The sequence below is a fragment of the Lepisma saccharinum genome, chromosome 3 (genome assembly GCF_977018435.1).
Source record: "Lepisma saccharinum chromosome 3, izLepSacc3.1, whole genome shotgun sequence".
NCBI classification, from domain to species: Eukaryota; Metazoa; Arthropoda; class Insecta; order Zygentoma; family Lepismatidae; genus Lepisma; species Lepisma saccharinum.
Genome location: NC_139231.1, coordinates 106530719 through 106551607, shown reverse-complemented (window position 1 = coordinate 106551607; position 20889 = coordinate 106530719). Strand labels below are relative to the sequence as shown.

At 35.5% G+C, this 20889-nt stretch overlaps 1 protein-coding gene across 1 annotated transcript; it reads left to right on the top strand.

Moving 5' to 3' along the window:
• The first annotated feature begins 72 nt into the window (after window positions 1–72).
• RpS13 (ribosomal protein S13) lies at window positions 73–20528 on the top strand. Its single transcript, XM_083119097.1, has 4 exons — window positions 73–221; window positions 952–1079; window positions 3785–3950; window positions 20318–20528. The coding sequence occupies exons 1-4, from the start codon at window positions 199–201 to the stop codon at window positions 20454–20456; spliced, it is 456 nt and encodes a 151-aa protein (XP_082975223.1). The 5' UTR covers window positions 73–198; the 3' UTR covers window positions 20457–20528.
• Window positions 20529–20889: the final 361 nt, after the last annotated feature.

Here is a 20889-nt window from a genome sequence, read left to right as displayed (position 1 = left end):
GTACGTTTTTAGCGAACGGTAGTAAACATCTACAACACGTAGTAATATAAAGTACTATTTTTGTAATATTGACAGCCAAGCCTTCCTAATCTCCGTACCAAACGTCGCCATATTTCTTCACAATCCCAAACTCGCAGTGCCCGGATGCAAACGTAACTTCCTCCGACTTCCTCTGGTAACTACACAAGACAAGCCATCATGGGTCGGATGCACGCACCTGGGTAAATATTTCTTGATTTATTTTAATTTTGTTTAGGTGCGAGTATGTACCCTTTAGATAAATAGTTAAATCCTCTATGAATGTAATATTATTGATTTAATTGCATTTTTCAGCGCAGAAGCACATAAAATGTGGAAATAGTACAAAAGTTGTTAAACCACATGTTCGGACTAACGTGGATGGACAAACAGAATTGCCAAAGTAGATTTTTAAGAAAATATTAAAAGTTTAACCAGATAATAAGAAAAGAAGAATAGGGTTCTCAGGTTCTAGTTTTATTTCTAGAAGTGAGTGAGGGAATATCGGTAGTTACGAAAGCTTCGGAGCGTAAATATGCTCTAATTTCAGTGTTGTTAACATGATGTAGTATTGACCGACTGCGATAAGTGTATGTATATGATGAACCATTGTGGACTTATATTAATTTACAAAAAGGTAGATATAATATTCCGATTGCTTAACACTATTCAAGTGTTCCCTATGTTGCCTGTTGCTTACCCACTGTTGTTCGTGTTGCCTATATTTCAGGAGATTTCAGTAACTATTGCATGTGTATAATGTGCTACAAAAAAAATTGGAAATGCAGTTTTCTATTTAGATCGTATTAACGCTTCTTACAGTGTGCGTGTGTGTAGTTGCAACATATTTGCAGGCATTTCAGTGAATCATATTTTACAGTCTATAGATATACGTCAACAAGAGTTTTATATATTTTTTTTTCGTCTTTTCAGTAAGGGTATATCCCAGTCGGCTTTGCCATATCGTCGCAGTGTACCAACATGGCTTAAACTTACATCAGAAGATGTGAAAGAGCAGATTTTCAAACTGGCTAAAAAGGGTTTGACACCATCCCAAATCGGTAAGCAACTAACTTCCCATCGTTTCGGTAGCAAGCAATACATAAGAAATTTCAGTAAAAGTTCGGTATATCGGAGACACATTTCTTCATTTTTACAGAAAAAACTACTTACGGATATGAGTTTCTGCAAGCTTTCCAACATTCGTCGAGGTATTTTCTTTCTGCCATTGCTTTCGCTACGTGAACTGCATGCTGCGTACGTTTGATGGCGTAAGCCCCTTTCAGTGTTTCAACGCCCCTTTTTTTTCACTAGGCTTGCCTAACCAAACCTAACCTAAACTTATCGGAAATGGTTCGTGAGGCTATTGTGCATAATGGTTTGTGTGGGGCTATCCGTAAGCTACTCGTGCATAATGTAAAATTTTCACACGTGACTAACACTATAGTAGGCATTTTTCGGTGAAGAAGGTTGAAAACCCTGCATACCCACAACGTGAGTCAAAATGTGCCCGCCATAACTTGTGTTACGGAAGCGAAGAAAGGAATACAAAAACACACTCTGTATGTGAAAAATTGTCTTTGTTTTCATGTAAAAAGCATAATGGCACCTTGAACTATGTTCAGCAATACACAAATGGTAAGAACGAACCATGCGAAACACAAAATATCCAATTTTAATGTGTCTCCGATATACCGAACTTTTACCGAAATTTCAATCATAGAGGCAGAGTATTTAGCATCATGGATGCTGTGAACCCAAGGATTGTGGCAATAATGCCTGCTGAGAGGGCGTTGCTCCCACCCCCCTGAATTATCTAGAAACAGTCACATCGAATGGTGAAATTGTAATGATATTTTATTACATATAGTGTTGTTTTCTGTGATTACAGGCTGTAAGTTACCGCAAAATAACCAAAGAATGCTTTAACTTTGAGGCATTAGAATCATGTTGAATGCAGTAACTTGGGTGTGCAGGATTGAACATTTTTGGTTGGGACAGAATTGGTAAGGGAAATTTTTATAATCCCAATGTTTGGGACTGAAAATGATGTGCCATTCATGACCAGGTTGGAAAAAATGAGATTGGAAATTTTAAAAATTCTATCTTTGCAAAAATAATACTGAACTTTGACCACTTGTAAATCTTGTAAATACGATTCTTTGTAATTTCTTGCCTGTTCTTCATGAAAAGTCAGAAAACCATTTCCTAAAGTTGGGATCTGACTTGAACACTTCACGTACTGTCATTTTGAATTACCTCCCCCCCCCCCCCCCCCCATATCCTTTGGCATGTAAGAACATGGGTTAGAAGTACCATGGAGAGTAGATAAGTGGTTTCTGATATCTGTGCATCGGGAAAATGACCAAGGCAAATCCAGTTTCCATTTAAATTGTGGACTCAGCAGGATTTTGCATTTAAAAATATCTCTGTGGTTACGTACAATGCCAAAGTATTTTTTATTTAATTTTAATTTTATGGCATGTAAAATAAAAAAATAATACTAACATTAATAATAAAAGTTTGATTTAATTTTCTATGACTGAAGAGCAAGATGTGAAATCTTATTCTGCCCCCTCCCCTCAAGAGAAGTTCATTTTGTGTGATAAGTGCAATTTTTAAATCAAATTTAGGATTATATTTACAATTTTAAAACTAAAATGTCATTTTATATACTGCTTTTGAAACCGAAATTGACTGTTTTTGTACCGAAATTTTGCTTTTTTATATACCAAAAATATGTGCCCTACCCATGTATGCTCAGTAGGGTTTAAATCAAGGGAACGGGCTGGCCATTCCAAAAGCCTTGTATCATATCTTCTATCCATAAACAGCCACACCTTACCCGTGAACAATAGAACATATTGTTGAAGATAACTTCCTGATATTTTTGACCTATTGAGAGTTCCTCTTTGAGACACATGTAGAGACATAAGTGCACCCCATACCATGACAACTTCACCTCCATAATGGTTCCTTTAAATGATGATGGCAGGATTGTGCAGTCTATCAAGTTCTCTCCAGATGAAGATGAAGTAGGTTGTCTTGTCACTTTTCAGACTGGTTTTGGACTCTTTACAAATTGACAGCATATTCCCACTGTTCTTTATGCAAACATCATGTTGTATGCACCAGGCTAGATGGGCACTTCGTTCAGTGGAATACATATTGCAGGATTGGAGTTATGCAACCCTCATTGTTGTCCATGTGGCTACTGCACAGTGCTGGGCAAGATCCTTGACTGTACCCTGCCCTTTCTATTTTGGGGGTCAGCCAACATTTCCATCTTGGGGCATTTTCCAGTCTGCAAACGACACTGTGATATGTTCAGCTCCTAAGACACTACCACCGGTTTGTTCAGTTAGAGTTACGTATATAAAATCGGCATCATGATTGCATTTAACCATATTCTAATGGGAACAATCACTATTACACCCACAAACAACACAATGTGCCAAGGCTGTGACCAGCATCCAACAGACCTATCAACTCAGGGCCCATTTCTATCTGCTTTTCAGCTCTACCTTATCGGAAGACGAGGGGAAAACCACTCCATCTGCCAAACAGGGTAAGCAGAATGGTTTCAATACAGTGTACAACTGACAGGTGTTGTATTTATTCTCATTTATTGAATTTTTGGATGCCAGTGTATATTGATTATAGAATGAAAATAAACAATGATAATTAGAATTATTATTTCTGAAAAAGAATTTAAAACATCTTGATGAATAAGTTTTCCTAATACTATTTGCTTTGTTTCTGTTAGGTGTTATCCTTAGGGATTCCCACGGAGTGGCGCAGGTACGATTCGTGACTGGGAACAAGATTCTTCGAATAATGAAGAGCATGGGACTTTCTCCAGACCTTCCAGAAGATTTGTACTACCTGATCAAGAAGGCTGTAGCCATCCGCAAGCATTTGGAGAGGAATAGGTAAACATAATAATCATTACATGACTGAATTTATAATGAAAGCTTCTAAGTGGTAGAATATTGTAACAGAGGGAATTGCTTATCAGTTTTAAATTGAGAGAGGCTTCATGCTTCACACTGCATGAAATTTTAATTTCCTTTGGCATTACGGCCCTTGTAGTATAGCCTTAGCCTTGCCCGACCCTGTGGCCGAGTGGTTAGCACATCACGCTGCGACGCCAAGGGTCCCGGGTTCGAATCCCGGTCGGGTTTGGTTGTTTGTGAATGTCCATTCATCAATTTCATCATTTCATCACTCATCCCCATCTTCGCAAATTAGCCAAGAGGCACAAAACGCGAAGTAAAATAAACTAAATCACTCAATCAATCAATAGCCTTAGCCTTCTCAACAATGCCGGTCCATTCTTGTCTATGTTGCTTGATCCTTTTGTCTCCATCTTCTTATCCCCAGTGTTCTGATGTCTCTATCCACATCATATCCTGGATCTTCTTCATATCCTCTTCTTTGTCTGCCTTCTGGTTTTACGGAAAATTTCTTTACTACTCTCGTCATCATTCATTCTAATAAGATGTCCTGCCCAGCTCAATCTCCTTGCCTTGATTTCAGTTATAATATCAGGAGATTTATATAATTTCTTCAATTCATGATTATAAAGTATTTTCCATCCTTCACCATCATATTTTTGTCTGTATATTTTTCGTAGTATTTTCCTTTCTCATGTCATCAGCATTAATGACAATCTCTCCATGAGTACCCAGGTTTCACTTCCATACAGTATTGTTGGTCGGATCAGTGTCTTATATACTCTTGAGTTTTAAAGCCCTCGATAGTCATCTCTTCCGAAATATATCCACAAAGGCCTGGAGACATTTTTGTTGCCTGCTGAAATTTTATCTTCAATATCAAGTTCTGTTATTTTGTGGTCATTGATAAGGCTGAGCCGATACCACTTTGAACCGATGCCGCTACTTGTATAATTCCATATTTAAAATAACAAAGGTTATATTATATACATATATAAAAAATTATGTGTGTGTGTAATCATTATTATTACATTTTATATGTATGCATTTCTGACGAGGGCCGATGAATAAATTAACCCACCAAAGGATGCTGTGTTGCAACAGTGCATCTCAACTTTACAATTTTTTTATGTGACAATTGATCAGATGTTGCGAATATTAGAGAAATATTACGTGAAGCTAAGAGCAAGGCAATTGTGTGGTCGTCTTCCTCCTCTCCCCCATTGTTGAAAAATGAGATCATGCCTCTTCAACCTCCTCTAAAACTAAAGGATCACTCTTCCCAAACTAACATTAAATCATCCGTGAACACAAGAATAATTGGCTATATACCAGCCCTGGACACGATGTCTAAAACTAACAGTAAAGCTGTAATGTGAAACCAATCTCGTCTTTTTTTTTTTTTTTTTTTTGTCCTTTAACAGAGAAAATAATAATTAGTAAACAAAATGTAAGGGGAGAATGAAAACTTACCAGTCGGTAGCTTCAGTTTCAGGTGATTGACTTCAGTACAGTGATATTCCGAAGTGACTTTGCTTTCGGTATACTTTCGGCATATGATTTCTAAGAAAAATTGAATGCATAATTCTATCGCTTGGCGTGGGAGGAAATCCAAACCCATCACTACACTTTCCAGAAACTAACTGCCGTCGTCTATCGTTCAAAGAAAATTATTCCCCTGCCACGTTCCTTGTGCTGAAACCCAGTCGGGACAAACAAAAGTGTAAAGTTGGAAAGGAAAAGGGGGATTAGCCCAGGTATTTGAATTTCCAGGAAAATTCTATGTACTATGTCTGAGACACGTCCACCACTTTCAAGGAAGATGACCTTTTTGACTGCGGGAGGTCACTAAAGAGAGGGATGTCCGCAAACACGAAAGAAAGTGGAAGGATTACCAACAGGTGCATCGTTGGCTTTCAGGACCTCATTGGGGTTAGTGTTACATGAGACTGCATCTGTACGAACAAAGCTTGGTAGAGTTCCGAAGAGAACTAAACAGAAGCCGCGAACTCCTATGGGGATAATTTCACCTTACGCTTGATTTGCAAGATACTTGACCTCGAGTATTATCTGTGTACAGATCTTTGTGTCACACACTTGCTGTTCCCGGAAACTTGAGTACAGGTTAATTTAACAAGTGCACAACTATCTTTCATTATTTTTTCAAAACCAAAGGTAAATTGGAAATGTGATGTTATGATAATAATAATAATAAAACCTTCACAATGTCCAAAAAAAAACCTTCGCATTGTCCCCCTCCCCACTCCCTCCTTGAGGTTTCGCCACTGACCAAGATGTTTATCCTCCTTTGGTAACATGGAATACAACATGTGTTGAAGTAATAACGTACTAATCTGATTCATATTCACTCAGTAACTTATCTTTATACCCTAAAAATATAACAATTACAAAGAGGAAAGGAAAAACAACTCCTATCACCTTCTCCTCCCCCATGCACACGTATTCTAACTGGATGTCGAAAATATCTTTGTTATGAAAAGAAATTGTCGAAATGCCAAAGGAAACTTGCATCATCATAGGATTTTTTACTTTTATATTTTTAAAAAGTCTGGATGGCCCTCTTGGTGCATCTATCTATTATCAAAAATGTTCATTTAACTTTGGAAAAATACTAGGTTCGTTTCTCCAAAAGTAGGCAGAAATTACTTCCCGTCTTAATATGAAGAGTGCTGTTGAAAGGACATCTCCTTGTCAAACTCCAGTTATGGTTTCAAACGTGTCTGAGAGTTTATTTTGAATTTTAGCTTTATTAAGTGGCTTAGTAAGTCATTTTAGTTAGATTTACTATTTTGTCTGGTATTCCAAATTCCTTCATAATCTCGTATATTTGGGATCTATTTATACTATCAAAGGCTAGTTCAAAATCTATGTACTCTCCAAAATTGTCTAAGGGTGAAGATTTGATCTGTGGTGGAGCATCCTTGCCTAAACCCACTTTGATATTTTCCTATAACTTCCTCTATGTATTCCTTCAATCTCCCAGCCAGAACATTGGTAAAAAATTTATATATTACTGATAGTAACGTTATTCCCCTGTAGTTTTCACAGTTCAGTTTACTTCCTTTTTTATGAATGGGGCATATTAATCCTATGCACCATTCTTCAGACTTTTTTTCTTTTTTCCAAATCATGATGTCCCCTTTCTTTATTATCTCCGCAGTGATATTGTCCTCACCAGAGGGTCTATTATTCTTTAAATTTCTGATTATTTGGTTAATTTCTCCTACTGTGGGTTCATTAATAAACTGGTGGGGGCCAGAATATTGCTGACATCCTATGTCATTTTTATTTGTGGGTCTATTCAATACTTCTTTGAAATACTCTCTCTCCAGCGTTCTATCACTTCTCCACACACCAGTTCCCAGTTTTACCTTGACATGCTACCGTTCTAGGCTGATAACCCCTTTTTATTGTCCTCATTCCCTCTGACAGTAATAGCATGCATAAATTTCCATGTGAATCACCATAAATTACTCCAAACACTGAAAGTATTCAACTGAATACATATGTGCTAAGATTAAAATGGCATTAAATTACTCGGTCATCAGTGGTAACTGCATCGTTGCCTTCTAATTCACTGTTGAAGCAGTGCACACTTTGCTCCTTTGGTTCCAGTAAATTATTTTGAAGCATACATATTATCTAGAGCTGCAGAGTAGTCGGTAAGGCATCTGATGTATCACGTGGGGGGCCCGGGCTTGATTCCCAGGGTGGGTGATCCAAGGTCGGAATTTTTCTAGCCTTGTCCCAGTATAAAGTGGCTCCAGGGCTCACCCAGCCTCGAGTCAATGAATACCTGGAGGCAATCCTGCAGGGTAAAGGCAGCTGGAGCATGGTGCTGATCACATCACCTGAAAAAATAACACATTGAAAATATATGGGTACCCTACCCCCGCATCCTCTAAATGTGCGTTCGTGGCACAGTGCTACGTGCATGGAGAACTTTTACCTTCATACATATCATCCCTCAAGAATTAAATACTTGCAACCAGAAGGGGGAATGACCTCGTATCACTACAAGTTACAGGCAGACATTGGCTGACTAATCCACAAATAATGTTACTCCTGCTGCTGTCACAGGCACCTAGAAATGAGACTCATTTCTTGTAGACATCACTGATTGGTGGGTTTCCTTGATCCCCACAAAAAGAAGAAAAAAATCCCTGGTCCACCTATAACGTTTCCGTTAAATTGCTTACATGATGTAACTTAGCATTTAATTTACAGCATTACTTTCAAATTCTTGCCTTAGCATTGTATAAATAGTTGTTAAGAGTTTTGTGAACTTAGCTAATAGGACTGTACCTAATATAGAAAGTGTTGTGCAAAAAGATATTAAGTCAAAATGTATCTTTGTGGCACTCAAGTATGAGCAATTGCATGAAACATCTACCTCTTGCATTATAAACTATTTGTTAGCTATATTTATTTTTATTAACTAATTGTGATTAGTGAGGGTAAAAAGATTAATTTTGTATTGAAATCACATGTTTACAATGTTCCATCTTTTAAAGAAACTGATGCAAATCCATTTGCAGAATTGCTCATGTGAGCCAGAGTGTTGTGAGAAAGGTGTCTGTTTTTCACAGTTGTTTTTGTAGGAAAGACATACGTTTTTCCCCCCTTGTTTTTGGCATGGGTAATCAGCCGTTCACTCACAGATTGTAAAAAATTGTTACACATGTGAGGATACATATATAGTGTACTGTTTTATCTTCCAAGTTGAGGAAGTAATTCAAAGTTCCGTGATATTTGTAAGTAAAAATCCTCTTGAGTGTCATGGCGGTGATCTTATCGTTGGTGGAACCTCAGCATTGATGCAGTAATGAAAGGTGATGTAATTTTGATTTTTCCGAAGTGTTGTGGTCTTTTAGCGAGACATAGTGATATATATTAGTAATATGCAAAATGTAGAAGAAAGTTGTCACTTTCTTCCCAGGTTACAGTTCAAGGTTTATTTTTTAAAGGCTGAGGAAAAGTGATATGATTAATACGTAATAAAATATTATCCTCATTAGTACAATCAGTATGCAAACCTGAAGATCAAAAGTGAATTTCTCTTACCATTACGCAAATTTTGTTTGCGTTGAACAAATGATAATTGTACTAAATACATAATTTCCTTCATGTGTATTTATGCTTAAAAGCTTTTTCACATAAAAGTTTCGTACAGGTACTATGTTCATTGGATATCTCAAGATTCATGGATATGATCACTTTTTCCTATAACAAGAAGTTTTATGGTGATAGGCTTGTGTAATAAAATTTCATAATAAGAGTGGAGAATTTGAATTGTGTTGTGATGCTTTCATCAAGTGTGGATTACAACTTAGAAGTTATCAAAAATAAGATACATATATATATACATATGTGAAGGTTATAAAATAGTAAAAAAAAAAATTAATCCAACATCATCAAGTGGCAATTATTGGAGTAAATATTTCATTCATCTGGTCCACTTATTGTTTCATGCATATTTACTTGCACTAGTATATATTTATATACATACATTGATAATCAAGCATTCTGAATACATGTGCAATTTTGATCCAAATATGTAAATTAAGGTTTTTAAATTTACATTCTGAAGCATTATTTTTTAATTTCTTAGTTAATAAGAGATGCCTATGAACAAGGGAGTTGTCTTATTTATCATCAATTATCAATGTGAAATTGTAATAGGTTATGATAACTAAAAGCAATTTATTTTCTAATTTGAAAGCGCGATATTCATCTGTCAGTATGGTTGACAACTCTATGGCTCTTTTTACGATTGAATATCAGAATCTCAAAGTATTGCCATGAATTTTAGTTATTTGTGCCAAATAAGCTTTACCTTTTATTCACTTAATTTGTGATTGAGTAGAATCACTTTGTGGCATATTATTACTAGTATAGTTCACTCTCAAATATCTCTTTCAACTGACATACAGGATTGGATATGATAAAGAAATTTCTTTGCAACTGTAGTAAACTCATATATTTATAACATTAATATGTGCTAATTTTTTATATATACTATATACTATTCTTAATTTTTCATAACTTAAGTCGTCATTAAGTATTGTTCTAAAACCATATAGTTGTGGTTGTAGTCTGCTCATATACTTTATTAATAATCTTGTTTGAAGGTTAAGTTTGATATAGTGGTTCAAACTATACAAAAATTTTAATTGCAATAGCTGATTTATAAAAAAGGAAAATTTATCACACAATAGTAATGGCGAAATAATTATAGTTCTAGAAAAAAAGAGATGCACTATTACTGTATGACAGTCTCAGAATACTCGCTTTTTTAATAAAGAAATGATTATGTATTGAGATGGCATTGTTGGTTTTGGGAAGATTTGACCATGAAACGTGTGAATATTCTGAGTTCGAGGCATCCATTTTTGGAATACTGTTATACACCTATTGCCCACTTGAGTGATTAGGATACGTTTGACACAAACATAAAAATGCGAAAGTCGAATTTGAAATACATGATTGTATTAAAGTTACTTCCAGTATATGCCTGTTAATTTGAAATATTCATCTGTATTAGGGATGGGACGATATGAAATTTTGCCCGATACCGTATCAATCCCTAAGATTGTATGTTTATTTTTATTAAAGTCTCTCTGAACGCTTCATGTTGACCAGGGCATTCACTTGTTGTTTTTCTCAGCTGTCTCAAGCCTCTTAGGCATGTTTACAATGCATTGTGTTGTGCCATGCAAACATCCTGAGCATTCAGGAAACAGGTAACACTTCTGGGTTTGGTGTCAGCGGTTTGCATGGTAGCAATTATGATAATAAACACGATTCGGCGATTCGGCATCGAGGAAGAGCTCGATGGCCAGGGAATATAGAGGTGAGACAAGCTGGGAAGTGACTGGACTTTGGGAATTGAGTGGGTAGAGAGAGGAGGTCAGCAAGACCGGAGGTCGATAGTGGAAGCACGCTTTGGTCAACAAGTTAGAGAGAAGCTTACAGAGGACTTCGCTATTTTCATTCAGCTCAGAGACTTCAGTTAGACAGGTAATTATCCTACACCCAGCCATGATACAGGTTCAACGGTTCACAAAATCCAACGAGTTGCCATTGTCTTTTCAGTAGTTTATTTCCTTTGTGTAATTTGTACCTTTCGCATGCCAAGCAATAACTCGTCATGTCAATGACGAGTGGTCTCATCAAGAGGATGAATGATGAGTAGTTTACATCACCCCATCAGTTAACTGGTTCAGATCCCCTCATTCTATAGAATGACACGTGGTGGATTTGCTAGGGCTTCTCATGCATTTTTTTCGGAAATGCGATGAGAAAAGAGTTGCAGTTAAATTTTAACCAGTTTAAATTCAAACCCACCCTCAAATTTTGCTTATTTGTTTAGTTTTTTGGTATAGTCTTGCCAAAATTAATTTTGAAAATACATAGGGCTTAAAGCTTTTGCATTTAGGGGGGGAGAAGAATTTATATATGCCATGATAGATGTTTAGTCTAACATGAGGATGAATCAGATGAAACTTATCGACTTCAAGCTGGGTCGATAATCAGCGAAATGTAAGAATGCGGAGGAACTGCGCCCTAGCTCCGTCGCGGTTACCCGCGTCGGGCTGGCGCTATGGTATCAGGAGCGTCCGGCATTCCGCGTGGCGGAAGGTTCGATGTCGGATTTTAGGGAGGCCCATTTCATCAAAAATGTGGCCGGCCCAGGGACGTCCGTGGACGATTCCCTATCAATCTGCTCCTGGTAGCTCTGTGGTTCACTCACGAACCCGGTACTATGGCTACGACAAATTCCCACCTGGGAAATTTTTACCATCCAGAATTTTATATAAGGAAGAAGGGAAAGGCATTTAGATTTGAAGATTTCTTGCATTGACAGTGATTTTAGAATTTTTTTTTTTACATAATCTTGAATACGAAAATTATTACAACGTTGGTTATGAGGATGCAGTAAGCTACAGTGAACAGTAAACGATTTTACCCTTAATATTTTAATTAATTAACAACGTGAATTAAAAGTGGATTTTAAAGTTATTTATGAATGAGGAAAATAAATTAGTGCCACCGAGTCAGAGTCAATCAGCACTATGGTGCAGTTTAACGAGTCATGGCAGAGAGTATGCTTGTTTGAGTCAATATTTTGTTATTATTATTAATTGAGATTTCTTAAAAGTTTAATTTAAATTTTGTTTAAAACTGGCCGTAACTTGTAAATGATTTAGAATGCTTGAACTATAACTGCTAAGATTATTGCAACGAGGATATCACATTTTTATACATATATAGTTTTGGGAACGTATAAGGCCCCGAGGACCACTCATTTATATTCTTAATGACTGAAGTCTCCTAGCACCTCATGAAGGGAGCTTAGTTTAAGGAGATAGTCAAGTTTATACGAGATAGTCACTTGCCTTATGTTACCTTAACTTACGCATACATTGCCTGAAAATTTTAGTTCATGTTAATATGTAAAGAAACGAAACGCTAATTATATTCCTCGACACGCTGTACAATTATGTCCGCTATTACGCCAAGCGTATATAGTTAGAGTGGCGTACCGTGATTTAGGGTATAAACCGCCCGATTAATTAAAAGTTCTAGTTGAGAAGTAATAGATGTATAAATAGGCTGCAGTGACGAGAGATGTCCGTTCACAGGTAAGCAGTAGTGACGAGAATGAATCCGTACACAGATATACATATACTTATATGCTTTAAGCAAAGTTAGGCACAGCCAACTTATTTTGAATAACTAGAAGAGAATTAGGAGAGCATCACACGGCGTGGACGTTTCTCACATATTAACGAGATTTTTTTTGTTAGTATATATTTATATTTTTTTTTTCCCTGTCCGAAACAGTTTCGTTTGACAGTTGAATATTTATCCTTAGCACGTTGTAGCTTCGAATGTTAAAAACTTTAAAATGCAGATTGTTTTAAAATCTTAAATATAAATATTGCAAGTTTGCTCCAAGTTACGGCATTTATTAAAGTGAAACAGGTGTAATATTTTAAATCCACTCGCGTGACATAATAATAATTTATAACAAAATAGCACTAATAATATTAAAGGTTAAAAGCAGACTTATTATTCAATAATGTGCTTTGGCACAAAAGTTTTGCAGTATTAATAATACTAGCTCAGCGAATACATCACTAGAATTTTTTTAGGTACTCCATATTTATTAGCAAAGTTTATTTTTAAGCGCCAAGTATGAGAATATTTATATTATATGAATATGTAGACGTCGACGTCAAGATTTTATTGCGCTACACTAACAAGTATTTTCCTTTGGATATTGGATTGCAACCGATAATCCTGGAAATCCATTCTGCCATCGCAGAATGATTATGAGTAAACCACAACGGTTTTAGTTTAAAGCTTTGCCACAATAATATGCTAAGCATATTTTAGAATGAGTAGAGAGAATTAAAGATTCTTCAAGTTTTAGTGATGTTAGTATTTTAATGCATTTAAAGATCGCATAAATAATAATTACTATTTTATTTCAGGTAGTCAGGAGTAAATTAGACTCAATTTTTCCTTACCTTGTACCTCAGTACGGTTCGATTGATTTTAAGTATTTATACAAAGTTAACACCTGAAATTAAATAAGTTTGCAGTAAAATTTAAAATAACATAAGTTAAACAGTGCTAATAAATTTAGAGAATAAATAAATTATATTAAATAAATAAATCACGCAGATAATTTGAGCCTAGAGTCAGAAATAATTAAAAGTTGAGTTAAAATATTTACTAATTAGACTAGGCAGGCTTAAAGTACGTATTAGCTCTGAAGAACTGTTTGTTTGGATTGCCTAAGCAACATGAAAATCATTGCGATTTTAGTTATTTTAAACGGATTTCTTCCATACGTAAAAGCTTCTAATTTCATTTATCTGTTGAACAAGTCCTTTGACTATCCTTATAATATAATTACAATTTTATTATTAACAACATTTATTATTAGTATTTTTATAATTTTCATAATCTGTTATTTTCAATGTCAACGCAAGAAATCTATTACTTATGACCATGAGTGTACCAACGAATTACAGTTAAGCAAACTTAATAATGATTCACCGCCCATTGAGCAGATTTACGACGATATTGCACCGATTGTTGAAGTGGTACCATTAAAAACGAGTCACCCGCCAATTCCCCCGCCCTTTCCTCCAACTGTTCTTATTCCACATATTGTACAACAAGAAGTTCAAGACGTATCCAGAAATAGTTTAGTCACTAAAGACGACAGTATAGATTTGCCGAAGAATATTTTGTCCGTTAAAGATAGAGTTCAGAAATTTGCCGTAAGCAAGGATCCTAATTTTGTTCCAAACAGCCGCAAAATGGAAAGTGAATTGCCTATTTCACACTGTGTTCAGCCAGTTGTAAAAATTAAAGAGTTATTTGCGAATCAGTCTCCAGTAAAAGTCGAGAAAGTTTCAAGTGTTACTTTAAAAGCAGAAAGTAAGCCAAATTTTCAGGTTCCCGAACCTGTTGTTTCGTTTACAGACCATATTTTCTACGACCTCATGTTCACCTAGAATTTTATATTAATTACGATTCAAATTTTAAGTATAATTCATTTTTTATGTTTGATTGTACCTTATGCAATGTCTATTAGTCATTTAGTTTGCTAACAGCTTCCCAACTGTTGTTTTTACGAGCACGGAAGTGTTCACGTAACACACTGTCGTAAGCGCAACGAAGTTTTCTCTCTTTCCATCCCATTTATTACGTCATTTCAAAGACCTTGACTTTATTTCGAACTCCCGCAGCGCTTACTAGACTTTGTTCGTAGTAAGTTAAAGTTTTGTAAACAGTTACGCGTCATTCCATGTATCAACGAATCCTGGCGTTGCATTTTCCTTCTCCGTTCCTATGCCCGCTGCTCGAAGCAGCGACCTTATCCCCTCCACCTTTCCGACGACACCCGAACGTACCCGAAGTCGCCGAACACGGCAGCGAACTTGCCAGAGCTCTCGTTGTCGCCATAGAGAAATTTTCAGTTACGTCCAGCGACCACAAATGCAACCTTGCACAATTTAGAATGTCTCGTATCAGCAAATTCCTTTTCTGCACTCAAGCTCTCTCCCGAGTACTTTGAACACGCTAGAAGCTCAGAAACACTTACCACAGGCTTTGCATATTTTTTTGAGTTAGTGGCGTTCGTTCAGTAAAATTTTAGGGAATCAGTTTAGTTACGCATATAGTCATCAGAATTTGATTTTTACGAAAGAAGTTCATGTAAATAATGTTAGGGATATTTTGTTCTATATAGATAAATTTTCCGTAAAACGTCGCATTTATGCACTTCAGACTAATCACGACCAATAATTTTCAAAGGAACAGCAAGACGAAATTTTTTTGCGTTTTTCTCGCAAAATTTTCCCGTTTTTTATAGAGATATTTATAGTGAGTAAATTTTTTGGGATATCGACGTACATTTGGTTTAAATCAGGATAAAGATAAACGAAATTTTGATAAAATCAGGGAAATTTTTACAAAAGGGCAATTTTAGCACTTTATGCACTTAGAGTAATCAAGATTATTAGCAACATGCCAGGCTAAGCCTCTGTGATTAGCACAGGCATGTGCAGCAAAAGTCGCCACGGCATCGTTAGCCTAGTCAAATTTAAACAGAGTGGTTTACCACAAATGTTATAATTTGAGAAATTATTATTATTAATATTTATTATTAGGAAGTTTAGTTTATCTACCCAATTTGCACTTTATTTGACCATGCAGCAATAAATTCATTACTTCTTACTGATTAACTTCCTGTTAATGTTAGTACAGTAGGTAATAACTAGTAATTCTATTTATATATTAATATATAGCATAACTATTCTCTATCTATTTTGTTTAAACATACCTAAGGGATTGACACACCATTCTTATATGGGTCAAGTATACTTTTCCGCGGCGGGTCTGTTTACAAGACCAAGTGATTTGAAGTATACGGCGGACTCAAGAAGTTTTGAGTGCTTAAATTTCTTTTGTTTAAAGAAAATTTGAAATTGAGAAAGTTTTATTAATTTTATTGTGTTTCAAATTTGAATTTCACCTTTTTAATTCCCTGATGCTATATTTTGTTACCACCTGGAGTTTCAACGAAACTCAGAAGTAGCATTTACTGAATTTTTTGTCTTACATTGCATAATATGAACCACAGCAAATTGCACCGGCCTATCATTTGTTAGGAGGCCATTAGACGCTTGCCAAAGCAAGCTTTTAGATACTAACAGCTTGCTTTGCGCAACACAAATTTTATATATTTATTTTAAGGGTTCACAACATAATATTTTTTTTGAATTTAAACAGAATTTAGAACATGCTTGCAACACTTACCTTTGTTTATTAATTCTACATTTTGTAATTTTGAAGTGAAATCTATTACTGACAATAAATTATTCCAGTTTATTAGGACACGTAATGGTATTTTAATATCAGGCTCAGGTCAATTTATTGTTATTCAGAATTTGAATAATAATTTGAACACGCACAGATCAATTCAGCTTAACGAAGGGGAATCTCTATTTTTTAATTATCAGGATTTTTCGCAAATTATTGTGGATCAACAAATTTTACACACAAGAATTTTAGCTTTCGAACAAGTCAAAATGCAGGAAATTGAGTTACTACCTAATATTCCCAAGAATTTATCTGATTTCACTATTCCCCAATGGACTCCGCTTGAACTTGCTTTAAAGCAACTTAATCAATCAATTAGCAAGGGCATTTCATTTCAAGAATTAATTTTAAACCCTTTGCCCATGTCTATATTAGTATTTATTATTTGGAATTTATTACTAACATCAGCATTAGGATATTATTTGTTTAAGCATCATCAACTTGCGAAACAGGTTAATTTAGAGCAGCGCAGTAATAATTAATAGGTTAAGGCAACACATTAATCATGGACACTAATATTTTAATTACGGTTGGATATTTCATTTAAATTTTCCTTATTTATTTTCAAAGAGTTATGGCAATTATTTTATCAATTTATTTTAATCATATTTTATTTTGATGAGGCAAGTTAATTTAATTTTAAAGAAAAGGCAATGGAAATGAGTTGGGTTGGTGTACATGCATACTTGAATTATATATACCCATCCTATTGCAATTTCCTTTCTTTGTCATAATTTTTCCTTTTAACCTAACCTGTCTATACGGAGCACCATGGACAAGCAATGCCTACACCATCCATGGGCATTTTTCGTGACGGACATCCGCAGGCAGTCTATTATTACCAGGCAGAAAGACTGATTACCATTCTACGAGGGAGACATGCAGACATTTTAAGTACTATTTCAAGAAGAGACTCGTCACCACCATTCTACGAGGGAGACATGCAGACATTTCTACTTATTACTGCACGGAGACTACCTTTTACAGGAAGGATGTAGTCAACCATACATTTCCCAGTATAGCGGACTATACATTATCAACAACACCTAGTGATGGAGCTAGATAAATTTCCCTCCACACTGCAGTTCGAACTACAACTTTTCCCCATTTCCCAAGTTCTACGGGTAATTTACTACATTTTTACATTGCTCCATGCAGTCAAGACGACAAGCAATCCACAGAGAAGAAGCAGCATAGCAAACGTACTTTCTACAAACAGCAGTTCTGGTCACAAACAATAATTACAGAATTGTGCTACAGTGGTTCTACACATACACATGCGAGCTCCTATCATGTGTATCTATTTGGTTATTTAACATGCATTATGGGAAACAATACTTTTCCATAGCCCTTATATACATTTTTCAGTTTTGTGTCATGCATAAGAACTAGTTTTATATGCATGCAAGTGTACATCATACTACAAGGAAGCGACACGCACCAGTGGTGTCAATTGACCAGTGTAATTCGTGCATAATTTTTTTAAGATGAAATTTTGCACTTTGAATAAATAAACAGACATGCAAGCAATAAAAAACATAATTACAGCACTTTCGAACATTTTAGAAAGCATGCTTTAGTGACAATATTTTATGCATATGTTTATAGCATGCAGTTATTATTGTGATATATTTTTTCTTTCTTCTCACCAATATGGAATGTTAAAAGCGACACATTTGTTCGCAGAACTTTTTTTTTATATTTATAACTCAAGCACATAGTTTTGTCACTTGCAAGATTAATAATTTTTGTGTGCAGTCATACAAAGGTAATCACCAAGCCAGATATATGTATACAGTGTACAGTTTAATGTAGAAAAGAAAATTGAACGCTATAATTAAGTTTTTACCAGCGACAGTTTTCAGTGTAACTCACTATATGCATTGAATATTGTATAATAATACATTGGAATGTGCAACACAGCCATGCAAGTTCATATATTCAACGATTTTAGGAGTGCAGTGGCTACATAGTTCGTAAAACATACGCACTTTGATATGATCAGGTTTTTACACGGACAAAACAGTGAGAAGTGACAATGTTTTACATGCTTACTTACGTGTACTTACTTGTGCACCCTTTTAAGGTTTTTCTATTTATTTGAAGAGTCTATATCAAGTGGCAATATAAATAAACATTATGAATTCCGTTCCATCTTGCAAGACGCTCCGCTCCAGCCGTTGGCTTCGCGGAACACACAGAGTCGTTACCGCGTGGCGAGGCATCACAGACTCTTGACTAGGAGCAAATGGATGAGCAATTATACATAATAAACAGTACGTACGCACAAAATGTGGTACATTAAGAGTTTTTTTCGTTTAACGACACGAACTTTTGTGATTTCTAGTCCTATAATAGTATATATTATTGTTTTTTACATCGTATAAACATACGAATTTGTTAGTATTAAGGGTATTATTCATTATAAAGTTTAGGGAATAAAATTTTTTTTTTCCTTCAGGCTACGGCAAACAAGGGAAAGTTATGTTATGGTGTATTTCTTTTGTATATTTGGGTTTTTTAAGAAAATATATGGAATTGGCGAACCTGAGTCATGTCAAGCTTTGCGATTTTTAAATTTTCAAAGGAGAAAATTTTTCCTAGAAGGCGCGAACGTATCAATCCCTAAGATTGTATGTTTATTTTTATTAAAGTCTCTCTGAACGCTTCATGTTGACCAGGGAATTCACTTGTTGTTTTTCTCAGCTGTCTCAAGCCTCTTAGGCATGTTTACAATGCATTGTGTTGTGCCATGCAAACATCCTGAGCATTCAGGAAACAGGTAACACTTCTGGGTTTGGTGTCAGCGGTTTGCATGGTAGCAATTATGATAATAAACACGATTCGGCGATTCGGCATCGAGGAAGAGCTCGATGGCCAGGGAATATAGAGGTGAGACAAGCTGGGAAGTGACTGGACTTTGGGAATTGAGTGGGTAGAGAGAGGAGGTCAGCAAGACCGGAGGTCGATAGTGGAAGCACGCTTTGGTCAACAAGTTAGAGAGAAGCTTACAGAGGACTTCGCTATTTTCATTCAGCTCAGAGACTTCAGTTAGACAGGTAATTATCCTACACCCAGCCATGATACAGGTTCAACGGTTCACAAAATCCAACGAGTTGCCATTGTCTTTTCAGTAGTTTATTTCCTTTGTGTAATTTGTACCTTTCGCATGCCAAGCAATAACTCGTCATGTCAATGACGAGTGGTCTCATCAAGAGGATGAATGATGAGTAGTTTACATCACCCCATCAGTTAACTGGTTCAGATCCCCTCATTCTATAGAATGACACGATACCGATAAAGTACTGATACAAAATTTTCCTGAAACCGATATTGTACCGATCCGATATAAAATTCCAAATGTTCATTAACCTCCTTCATACATGTGTGTTTTCAGGTAACTGCAGTGCAAAAGAAGTTGCATATTTAGACTTTTTTTTTATATAAAGTAAAGATTATAACAAAATGGTATAAGATATCTATATCGGATCAGTAAAATAATGTGTAATTTTACCAATATGCCTATATCGGCTGATACCGATAGAGAACAGTTTAATCTGTCCCATCCCTAATCTGTATGTACCATAAAACTTTGCCAGGGTAATCCAAATCATGCGAAATTAATAAAGCGTATGCATTTTCTCCAAGGAAAAAACATACATAAATTATTAAATATGATTTGAGCTGTTTGTTCACATTAACCACATTACATATTTAAAACATAAAATATTTTCAGATACAATAGAAAGTCTCACTTTTTACCTCACTTTGTACTTTGACTCGCATATTGACAGTTTTACAATCCTATTCCTCTACAACCAAATGTACAGGGTGTTTAAAAGTTCAGTATAGCCTTTTTTGTGTCTACTTGGAAAAGATGTATATTAAGCACTAACATTTTAAATTTCTCCTTTCAGGAAAGACAAGGACTCAAAGTTCCGTCTTATTCTGGTGGAATCCAGAGTTCACAGATTAGCCCGATACTACAAATTGAAGGCCGTTCTGCCACCAAACTGGAAGTATGAATCCAGTACAGCATCAGCACTTGTGGCCTAAGTGACTTGAACATTTTTGCAAGTAAAAATATGATTGTAAATTGCTAAAAAATAATAAATCTGTGAAAGGATATATCTGCATTTTGTTTTCTTTTATAAAATAAATATTACACCCTAAGTGATAATAATGGTATACAGTTATTCATGCTGGGAAATCAATATGTGAGAACATATATATATATATAGATATTTTAAGCATCATATTATATAACCTTTAGTTTTCCCATGTAACCTGGTTAGCATTTTTATATTTTGATTGTAAGAGATGTGAAAAAGACTGCTTTGGCCTTTTTTGTTTGTTTTAGAAGTGGGTGGAAGATACGTGAAGGTGAAATTTTGAACTTAAATTTTTAAGGGCATGTCGTATTAACTTCTTGTACAGTTGGGAGGTTTTGTTTCTAAATGTATACATGTTTTTAGAAGTTTTTTTAGAA